The sequence below is a fragment of the Haliotis asinina genome, chromosome 9 (assembly GCF_037392515.1).
Source record: "Haliotis asinina isolate JCU_RB_2024 chromosome 9, JCU_Hal_asi_v2, whole genome shotgun sequence".
In the NCBI taxonomy this organism is placed as follows: Eukaryota; Metazoa; Mollusca; class Gastropoda; order Lepetellida; family Haliotidae; genus Haliotis; species Haliotis asinina.
The window spans coordinates 55,979,577-55,991,159 of NC_090288.1; the positions used below are offsets into that span (position 1 = coordinate 55,979,577).

At 37.1% G+C, this 11,583-nt stretch overlaps 1 protein-coding gene across 3 annotated transcripts in view; it reads left to right on the plus strand.

Annotated features, from left to right (window-relative positions):
* Positions 1 to 10,346, plus strand: part of LOC137295667 (cadherin EGF LAG seven-pass G-type receptor 1-like) — a 71,949-nt gene extending 61,603 nt beyond the window's left edge. Inside the window, exons 26-36 of one of the 3 annotated variants that reach the window (XM_067827137.1) lie at positions 140 to 206; positions 708 to 774; positions 1,699 to 1,781; positions 2,365 to 2,533; positions 2,773 to 2,868; positions 3,274 to 3,535; positions 4,734 to 4,907; positions 5,519 to 5,593; positions 5,803 to 5,904; positions 7,258 to 7,390; positions 8,871 to 10,346. In XM_067827137.1, coding sequence (XP_067683238.1) covers positions 140 to 206; positions 708 to 774; positions 1,699 to 1,781; positions 2,365 to 2,533; positions 2,773 to 2,868; positions 3,274 to 3,535; positions 4,734 to 4,907; positions 5,519 to 5,593; positions 5,803 to 5,904; positions 7,258 to 7,390; positions 8,871 to 8,895 — 1,253 coding nt within the window. In that variant the 3' untranslated portion in view covers positions 8,896 to 10,346. Of the gene's footprint in view, positions 1 to 139; positions 207 to 707; positions 775 to 1,698; positions 1,782 to 2,364; positions 2,534 to 2,772; positions 2,869 to 3,273; positions 3,536 to 4,733; positions 4,908 to 5,518; positions 5,594 to 5,802; positions 5,905 to 7,257; positions 7,438 to 8,870 lie in introns of all 3 variants that reach the window. The other 2 variants (XM_067827135.1, XM_067827136.1) reach the window with 2 other exon arrangements.
* The last annotated feature ends 1,237 nt before the right edge of the window (positions 10,347 to 11,583 follow it).

Below are 11,583 nucleotides of genomic sequence, written 5' to 3' on the forward strand. Positions count from 1 at the left end.
TTTTGGTGAAGACATGTAGCTGAAAGACGTTTTTCTTTACAATGTGTTGGTGAAGATGTACAGCTGAAAGATGTTTTTCTACTCAATGTGTATTGTTTTTTTTTGTGCTGATAGTTAACACCAGTATGTTCTTCTTCAGTAATTCCAGGAATAATCGTTGGCTTGTCTGTGGGTCTCAATACAACAGGATACGATAATTGTGCCTTGTAAGTACATCTCACAAATACACTCTCAGTTTTAAACACCAGCGATACTATCAGCTATGTATGTATGAAATATTGAGCTTCTGTAACATGAATCTTTTCTTGTGGAAAGTAGGTCTGTCCATTTATTTTAGATGTCACTGTTAACTGTAACAGTAGTAGTTATGTAGGGGATACTGGATTTACAACATTGACAAAATGCAAATGGTGAAGCCAAGAAGGAAACAGATGAAGACAAAAGCAAGGGGAAAAATGATAAAATATTCTATTTCATTGGAAATGTTTCATCTATAGGGATATATATTACTATACTCATATGCATTGTCTGGTGTTATGCTCACCAAATGGAATATACCTTACTTTTCTTTAATGGTATATATGTAGTAAGTAGTAGATATAGGTTATGAGTAACTGTTATATAGGTTGTGCTGACACAGTTTTGTCGGGATGGCAGGTGCTTGTGCTGCTTGTAAATTGCTATAAACTTGTTCCTTTTTGTTTCAGCTGTTGGATGTCTGTATCTGACATGTTCATATGGAGCTTTGCAGGTCCAATTTGTCTTGGAGTTCTGGTATGTTGAGAGTGACTGTTGAGGATATTTGACTGCTGTAATGCTCTGCACTGTTACAGTAGTCATGGTTTTGTGGTAGTTTGAAAGCAACTTCAAAACTGCATAATTACAATGAGCAGCAAAAGTGATATTGATATAGTATTGCGCACAATGTCAGTTGACCATGTTCCTTATGTTGCCTCTCAAAGCAAAGGGAAGTAACTCTAACATTAATTCAAGATCATAAGAGCTGTCATGACTTGGGGACTGATGGCATAAGGGATGATTGTGAGAAGGGGTTTCATTCACATTGTACATGCTTCTCCATAAATCAACACAACACAGTGTAGGCAACATAGTTTCTGTCATATATATCTTATCTAGATATAATTTTGACCATTTATATCTTGTTTTGAATGGTCAATTGTTGTCCATACTATGAGTGTACCTTTGATATTTATAAATTATGGCTGCCATTTAGTTGGAATATTGCTGAGTGCGGCGTAAAACTAAACTAAACTATAAATTACGATGATATAGCACAATTGTTGTCAATCATCAGGGGCTTGATGTACTGATACACCTTTCAGTTGTGAGGCACCTCTGTGATGTGTAAATATATTACAGTTGATGCATTGTGTGAGTCTTGAATGTATCAACTTTGTTCAACTAACAGCTAGTTCCTGAAATAAACATATTTTACAGAAAGAAATCTCATGTACAAAAAAATATGATAAAAAAGAGCCCTGAGACCTTCATTTTTTGAAGCTATGAAAATCTAGACTTGTTTCATTTTCGAGACCTACATGGGCTGTTTTGGTTGTATTTGCTTCAGGGTCTCTATGGTAGACTAACATCATGTATGAAGATGCCTTTACACAAGTGATCTTACAGGTAGTGGGTTTCCCTAGTTTACTATCTTGTTTCTTTGTGTCTCACCTTTAGATCAACATCTTCACCTTCATCCTGGCCATGAAGGCTAGCTGTAGAGAGAAGATACGGGAACCTGAAAACCTCAACAGCCTCAGGTAACACTGATGTCGTATTAGACATTGATTCATGCATATACAACGTAAACTGATGCTGCCTGAAATTGCACAATGTAACCTCATATTTATTCCAACCTGCTTGTAGTGAGTGAGTGAGTGAGTGAGTGAGTGAGTAATGATTTTATAGATTATGATGTTGTAAATCATCAGCTCCACTTCTCAGTGTTTTATATGATTTGATTTCGCACAACAGGTGCATCTTGTTTTTGTGCAACAAGGTTATTATCTAAGGTTGCACCAGGTGTAAATGACAAGAAAATAATTTGGCTAAAGCTGTTTTACATTGACGTGTATGGGGAAATGCTCACCATATTTTGTCACTGGTGTTTGTAAGAAATGTGATCATGCAGTTGTCTCTTGACATGTTCTGTTAAAGGTGTGATCATGTTCTGTTATAGGTGTGATCATGGTATTGTAAAGTTAGAAGAGTGATCATGCTATTGTTTTGTTACAGGCATTATCATGGTATTGTGTCACTACAGGTGTGATCATACTATTTTCTTGTGTGAGGGTTGATCATCATTTTCGGTTACAGGTGTGATCATGCTGTTTCTTGTTGCAGGTGTGGGCTGTTGAGCACCATCATACTTCTGCTGTTGGTAGGCGTGACGTGGGTGACTGGTCTCATCTCTGTCAACTTCGATATCCCCTCCCTTCCCTACATATTCTCAGTGTTCATGTGTCTCGAAGGTGTCTTCATAGTGCTGGCATATGTACTGCTCAATGCAAAGGTGAGAGGCAGTTATATGATGCAGACAAAAAAAACTTTCCCCTCAGATTAACTCGAGAATTGTTTGTTAAACACATGTTGTGAGAGGTAAAACTAATTACTTGTAACATCAAAGACCAAAGTAAGAATCCCACCATGATTGCTGTGTGTGAAGTCCTCATTGGGGACTTGCTGATGTGACATCACCAGACTGTTGCTTAAAGTACCTGAAATCTATTTATATCTGTGACTTTCTTGCAGGTTCGATTCCAAATAAAAAGAGCATGGTTCCGCATCCAGGGCAAGAAACTAGAAATTGATGAAAACCTTGCAGGAACAAGGAGCACAATGTTATCTGTAAGTCAGGTTCTTCTTTAAGAGTGGATTAGTGTTCCCAGATTTATAACTTTTCAGTGTTACTCATGACATGATGGTCAGAGGTACTACAGGTCATTGCATGGAGTTGTGTCCCTTACTTGTCAGACAAACACAGGCTTGAGCACTGGTCCTTTCTGAAGCACTGTACCTGGTTTTCACCAGAATCATGATCCTTCTTCACATGCCATGATATAAAAGAAATTCTTTTGACATAAATGTTGAAGGCAGAACACTTACTTGCCTTTGATTTAAAATGTGATTTGAATGTCTAAGAATGAAACAATATTATTCTTGGAAATATGGCAACCAAACAAGTCCTGTTTCTGTTTGCCATTCGTTTTGTTGGCTGCAGCTTATAAGTTGTTGTTACCCTGTATATTGCAGAGATCTGCATTAGCCTATCGTCATGATTCCTCAAACGATGGAGGACTTCATCGTGTCAACATCGGCATCTCCACAACATCGACAACAAGTCGCTCCAGCAAGAGTAGCGGCACTTTCCACAAGGGCGATGACTACCTACGCAGCACAAGCAGCTCGACATCAGGACATGTGCCATCCACTGCGCTGTACCCACCCAACACTGGCATTCCACCCTATGGATTTGATCCATCCGGGTTCCATGACAAACTCCCAGATGGCACCAGTAAGTTCACAATTTATTTTGAGTTGGCATTTGAAGTGGGGTAGTCTAGTGGTAAAAGCAATTTCTTATCGCCCAACAGACCCATGATTGATTCCAAAATGGGTACAATGTGTAAAACCTATTTCTGGTGTTCTATTTAGATATTGCTGGAATATTGCTGAAAGCTTCCTCAAAGCATCCTCAATCCGGTTAGATATCTTCCATCTAGCACTATGTCTGTCTCAGTTAGGATATATTGTGACATCATTTAATGAGAGAACTTGTTGGCATTTTGATGTAGCAGACACCATGCTGTTACTATGTTAACTTAAGCCTGACCAGTCGTATTTCTTGTTTTAAAGATCAGCCTAAAGGCAGGTGGGAAAAATAATACAAAATAAAATTTCCATTCAAACTAATGTTCCTTGTAAATACTCAAAGTATTTTACTTTTGGTAATTTATGAAGTGAATATGGGTGAAAAAAAAACAACCTAAGAAAGTATTTTCTTGTGAGTTTACATTTTTAGCCAATAAAATATAGGATTTTATTTCTTGAACTGTGGAAAATTAAGCTAAAATAATGGGATCCATGACAATACCTTGTTAAGCCTTCTCTTAGTTTCTGTTAATGCCTGAGTACAAATCAGGGCCTAGATTTTCTAAGCTCTCTTAGCACTAAGATAGCTGTAAGTCAGTGTTAATGAATGGCACCTATGACTATCTCAGCGCTAAGAGAGCTTAAAAAATCCACACCCTGGTGTAACAGTCATAATAGTGAGTGTTTGTTGTTACTCATTACATGTATGTAATATAGAGATAAGATATAGAGGTTCATTTTAAAGTAAATTCTCATTATAATAGGTTTTAACAGACCTATGTTGGACAAAGGGAATGGAATTGGAGAATTGGTTCAGACATGTGGATGATGCAGTGATGACATTTAGTTATAATTCTAATTCATTGTTTGTACCTGTGTAGGTATTGTAGGTAACCCATGTTGTCGTAAGAGACAATCTAAGGGATCAGGTGGTCAGGCTCACTGACTTGGTGGAGACACATGTAACTGGTTCCCAGTTACGCTGATCAATGCACCTACTGTTGATCAGTGGATTGTTCGGTCCAGACTTAGTTATTTACAGACTACCTCCATTTAGCTGGAATATTGGTGGGTGCAGTGTAAAACTAAACTCACTCGCTCACTAATCCATTGTCTTGCAGATCCTGATACAGGAGAGACAAATCATAAGCCTGGCAATGACTCTGATTCTGACAGTGAGGTTTCCATAGACAGGAACAGTCTTGATCTGGCTTCTAGTCATTCATCAGATGAAGACGATGACTTTGACCTTGGTCCCAGGTGGGAACCTACCCCGACTAAGAGTAAAGCAGTAGGTAAGTTGACAGAAGATGGACAGGCGTAACTTGATGTGTGTTTAGAAAACCTTCGTAGAGTTTCTCACATTTGTGTATCATTTTCACTTGACAGTAAACAAAAAATGAACAAGTGTGCCACTTAAGGTGAAAAATGATTGGTTTGAAGTTTCCAAATGGCAAAGATTTGCACAATTATGGCTAACAACTTCTTTAATGTACCATTTGGTGACTATTTGTAGATCATTTGCCTTGTCAAGAAAGTCTGTCTTACTTGACAGCAGTACAACTCTGTATTGAAAAATAACTGTAACAGTACATGAAAGTCGGCCATAATTGTGTCAGTTTTGTCATCTGTCAACTTTTAGGAAAAATTAAGCAAGTTATATGTTTCTGAATAATTTTGATACAAAAAGAACTGTATTGGATGTTTGACGTATGACGTAAATTTACAGTTTCTAAGCAAAGATATATGTTTGACCATGTTCAGTGACTAAAGAAATAAAATTTAATGTTAATTTCACCCTAATATTGAAGAAGATCATCTGTGTATCGTTATCCTGCCGTAATTTCAGCATACTATGTTAAATGCAACTTATAAACAGTTTTGTTTGTGATGTTTTGTCTTTCAGAAAAAGCTAGAGAAGAAATAGAGAAAAAGAAAAAAGAAAAAGAATTAGATAGACTGAGAAATAATAATGGTGATGGTGAGTTGTTTGGAAAATAGCTTAGTCTTATTGTCTGTCTTTGTCATCCCTACTTACATACTGCACAGATGAACAAAAACTTTAATGTTCAACAATATTTGTGTTTAGATGTCAGTGTATTTTTCAGTATAAAAGATGATGTTTAGTATCTAGCTATTAACATCCTTGGTGTTTGTGCGTTGAACTCACTGTGGCGTTACACTCTACAGGTCTTTGGCCGGGAGATGGTGAACCAGGTCAAAGGTTAGGTAACAGTCCAAGATTATCAAACGTCCAGCCGGATGTGACGTTACCGGCATCAGAGCGCCAAGGTATGAGCAAGTTCTCGCAGCTCTGTTAGTCTGTTACCATGGTTACTGTGTGTGATGTTGATATACATTAAGATGATGGGATGTCAGGGATGTTCAGTGTTTCAGATATCCTACTGTTACTGGAAATCTTTTTGAAGATGTACATTAAACATATATTAACAATGGTGATGTGATGATGTACAGGCAAGGTTTGTTAGAGAGGACGACGTCAGACAGAAGAAAGACCAACAGTTTACATTAAATACAAATACTAATAAATACAATAAATATGTACAATGTTGTAATCATGAGATGTTTTATATCATGCTCTATTTCTAGAAAACTATATTCAGTAATTTTTCAACATTTCCCCCATCCAATGTGCCAATTTAGTGCAGTCTTACCTTCTATTCTAATCAGCTCCAGCTGTTGACTTACGACATTGTCACCTATCATATTTACCCTCTACAAGATACATCTGTCAGTCATGTCATCGTGAAAGTATATATGTGTAGTCACGTCTTGTTGTTGTGGGGTTCTGCTTGGCATACAACTGATTCCAAACCAAAGAAATGCAATAACAGTACATGCAATGCTGACAGCTTAATAACAAGCTGCTGTGCACTCTGTGTCCTTGTTTAAGCAGACAGACCCACAAAGCTGCAATGTCTCTGTATTTGTGAAGATTTGGTTTCATTTTTGTTAACATTTGCATGAATTATGTTGAGCCATAAATCAGTTCCAGGAATAACAGGTTCGTCTGTTCTAGTGTGAGCCTACATGATGTTATAATCAATTCATTTGCGGTTATAAAATCTTCTGACATTGGACTTTTTAACATGTGGTGATTGGGAGCATCTGATAGAGAAAACCACTGGAATTCCATTGTCAGACTCACTGATGTGGCTGATTTCAAAATTTGTAGATGGATGCGAGTCATAGGATAGTCTTCTTCAGACGTGACTAATTTACTGACTGCAGTCATATTGCTGGTATAATTCTAAGTGTGGCTTTCATACATCAAGCAAAACCACATTCTGAATGTGTGACATGCAGCAGAAAATGAATGCAAATGCATTTTCACAACTTTACTCCAAGTAATTGTATCTGACTTTTCTGGAACTGATGTTGGTTAGTTTATGAACACATGCTTCAGAATCATGTCTGTCAAATACTTTCCCATCACTTTTGATCATTCAAACAAAATTTTACAAGGACCCATTTTAATGATTTTTGAGTCCAGCATGTTAGGTTTTTAAAGATTTCATTGTAAATCAAAACATCTTGTACATATTTTGAAACTGATTCCAAATTGAAGCATCAACAGACATGTATTCTGTATATCTGCACCAACTGCCTTCTTTGTTTTCATAGGTCGTGTTGTAACGATTGTGCCCCCTGTTCGCACCGATAGCTTACCGAATAATATCTCCGGCACCAGCAGCCCCTCACAGGGCATGAGGGTGCAAGTACTCACTCACAATGGCAGCGTTTCCTCCGACACTGAGTAAGTGCGCTCTGGCGCCTCTCAAGGAAACTAGGACAAATTTTAAGGTAGTCGCAAGCAAACTTGTGTCCCTTGAACTGACCTGAAAATGTTGGACCATTGTGGAAAGACGTGGCATTTGAACTGCTCGTTTTGTTGTGATGGATAACCCAGTGATGACCATCTCCTTCATATCCATCCAGTTTCACATATAGACAGACGTCAAACTCGCAAGCAAATTCTCAATACCTTGACTAGTCAAAATTTCTTGTTTCTTTTATTTCATTGAAAGAAAAATACAAACAAACAAAAATTCAGAAAATATTATTAGTATTAATCAGAAGAACTGAGATATTTTTATAGATTTCAATTCTTTTTATAATTTTTTTTATTAACTTTCACGAAATATTTGTATGATTTGAAGGATCAGTTTTCGACGTCAAGATTCACCATGGTTGCGCTGGTGGATGGTATTCTGAAGGATATGGTATTAAGCGTTCACCTGTCTCTGCACCCAATTGGTTATGGTTAACAGTTGTCTTCCTTCACACCCTGGAAAACTATACAGACTCTCTTTTTGGAAACATTGATTGTAGTCAAAACTTAAGTCATATAAAAGAATTTACATTTCAATTTCTGAATGCTCAATACAAAAATTCAGTAATTAATTTTCGGCATAAATCTATCTGGATTGTTTTTGCCAGGTGTGATCAGAAGACAGGGTTGTCTCCCTTGCATGCCTACCACTACCTTCTTTGTCCTGTAGCCAGCCACACATCAGTCATATCAGGACAAGGAAAATACTTTCAAAAGATTCTGTATTACAAAGTTCCAACTGCTATCATTTATAAGAATTGTTTTGCATAAATGTTGATGACGGTATTATGGTCAAAGAAACCAGCATAGAGCATCAAAGTTAAAGAATGTGTCTACACTTTGAACAGAAATGGACACTTTATGACAACAAACAAGACATTACGTTACATTGTAATGATTAAAATCCACCACATTTTTAAAGGAGGCTTCATAAAATTGGACACACATCTGTATTGGTTTGTGTGATTTACCATGTTTGGTTCCATTGAAAATGTGAAGGATAAGAATCGTTAGATGCATGTCTTGTTTGTAATTATTGGCCATATCTGTTAAAAGTGCATACATATTCTACAGTTTTAAAGCTCTCTTCAGTACTTTAGGGAATGTGTGGGAATTTCTCTGTATGTAGCTACTTTCAGCTGATGTGTGGTTTTAGAAAACGTACCTAACACCAATAAGGAGTTCTTTTTTTTCATCAGCGATCGTCTTTGGTTTCATCAGTTAATATAAAACCTTTAAAATCAATGAAATCTAAAAAAATCCATTTTTATCTGTTCAAGTTGCCATCACCTGTTTGGACTCACCATTGTTCTTTGTGCCTGTACCCCTAACACTATTTCCTGCATGTTGTTGAGGTTCTGTGGGTGACTTTTGTTTATTTTCTGTTTTTGGTTTGTTTTTGCAGATCGAGCAATGAGACATCTGTCTGAGCACTCAGCTGTCTTCACAAACTCACAGAGATAATTGTAACATTCCAATCCATGTTCCATTACTCTCCATGTTCGTGTAGAAGCAGAAGAACTATCATAATAATCATCCATTTCACAGCCATAACTCCAATGACCATTTTTGAAGGATTATATGTGCCTGTATGTTATATTATTTTTAGTCAGCTTTTATGAATAACATGGAAATAGTTGCACTGCCATTATCATTTTGTTGTAATGGCTGCACAAAATTGCAGACAGTATTTGTCTATAAATATTCCTGAAAAGCAAACAATGAACTTCTTTTGTACTCCGTCAAGATTAGAATTACATCATTATCAGTGAACAAAGTGTATTCCATGGACAAAGTGATATTTATGTCATTGATAGCTCACTCTGAGACTAAACTATATTTGCAACATTAATTTCTGTTTTATCATGTATTTTCTGTAAAGTTTTTTTGTAAGTATTATTCTGTACCTAATTATGAAGGTATTTGTAAATGTTTTGTCTGTCTCGACAAGTATTACGTGTATATTCTGTACAGTCCACCATTGTAACATTGTGCATATGCCATCCGTCATCAGTGTACATTCATGATAGTCCCTCTATATTATGTACTGTCGATTCCCACATACTGTTAGCTAGTGCTTCTAGGGCTACCAGCAGTCTTGCCCCCCTACCTGTGTCACAGCTAGGGCGATGGTCTCTCCAGGGCATGTTTGCCTTACAAGATTTGAAGGGATCAGATTCTAAGTATAATTTCAGTGAACATACGGAATAATGAGCCCAAATCAGTTCTTATAGTTGAATCTCATTTTCACATTTTATTAGATTATTCCAAAATAATTTTTCACAATATTTTTAAGTTATCGAGGCTTTGAATCAGCACAGCAGAATGTAATAGAATAACTAAGTGAAAGCAGTAATACTATCCGCATAATTTGAAATATTATAGATGTCTTCAACACAGTGTACATTTCGTAGTAACTGAACCTTGGATATTCTTGGTATGTTCATGGGCAAGTTTGTGTGTGTTCAAACGGTAATATCATTGCATAATACAAACAGTTGAGTCAGAGAATAGGATAGAAATCTTTGGTGATCTCCTTCCTGATTGGTTCTCAGTATTGACAGAGAGAAGTGCCTTGGACCAAGACCGCTGGTATTGTTCATATAGAAAGTGACATTTGGCCTCAGTGAGAATGTTGTAGAAGAGTTATCTCCCTTGTTGTGATACGCCAGTCTTTAAGTTGAGCTATCGCTGTGTTGTGACTTATATGCTGCGTCAATGCCCCACTTGGCCTTGTTGTTTATTTATTGCTGTATATACATACTTGTCACGATGTCAACATGTTGATCTCTTTGTACAAATTTTTATCAAATTCATTTTTTTATGATGAAGTACTTGTGCTTCCTAACAACAACAACAACAATAAAAATTATAAATACCATGAAATGTTTATGTGTAATTTGTGCTGCAGCATTAAGAACAGTGATAAGTGCATGTGACAGGAAGCATAAAGAACAAACTAAAACAGGTCAGGCTGTACATGATATGTACAATGTATGTAGGAAAGAGTCACTTAACAGGACTGCAAGGTTGAACTATTGGCTGTGTGTAGACATGAACACCTGCCTCTTCATTGAAACAATGCACCCTTCTATACAGAACACCAGACACTGTCCACACAGAGACAACAAACTGCTGTCTCCATATGTACAGGACCAGGACAAAATATCTACTTACACGAATATCGACTCATCCGATTTGGGCATATCATCACATACCAACATGAAAGAAAAGAAAACAGTAGATTGCTTGTCTATTATTTGTCCTCACACATGGTAGTCTTGTCATAGTGTCCATTTTGAAATGTGCAAAAGATTTACTGTACAAACGAAGAAATCAGAAAGTTTCAACTGACTGGCTGGAGAACAGGTGAGGAGTTCGTCAATTTAGTAACAACTCGGCTATCAATTGTCACATGATGATGACACAAATCCCTGATTAGATTCTCACTATGTTTTGATTTGATACAATAATCTGTTATTTGGAGTGTTAAGTTGAAATTGGGAGTACATCCTAATTAGATAAACAAGTGACACCTACAAGTAAATTTGCCTTAATTAACTTACACGACTGCAACCTTTGATTCATGCAGCAGTGTGTGTGTAAATACAGTCACAGTTCAGATGGATACTTGTCCGAAAAAAGTAGATGTATGACTACTTCACCTGCAAATATCAAGTTATAAGGGTAATCTATTTAACAACATCCATGTGCTGCTCCAGTCTGTTATGTCAAACATGCACATATCACAGCAGGCAATTAGTGATACGGTTTCAGAATGCATGCATTGCAAACACTACATATGAAGCATATGATATCATATTATAATGTCCCACTGTATGGTCAGTCAATCTCCAACATGTTTCATGTACTGAGGGGTGGTGGGGGTAGCCAAGTGGTTCAAACTTCGTCACCCCAAAGAGCTGGGTTTAATTCTCCACGTATGTGTGAGGCCCATTTCTGATCTCCCCAAGCACTGATAATGCTGAAAGCAACCTACAAGTACTGGTGCTCACTCTCACACCATTATATTGTTCGACACTGCTTGCCTTCTTGTTAAAGGCACCAGAATTTTCTGTGTAGTTGCCTCCCTTTGGCATGGTAGGAACCTGTATCAA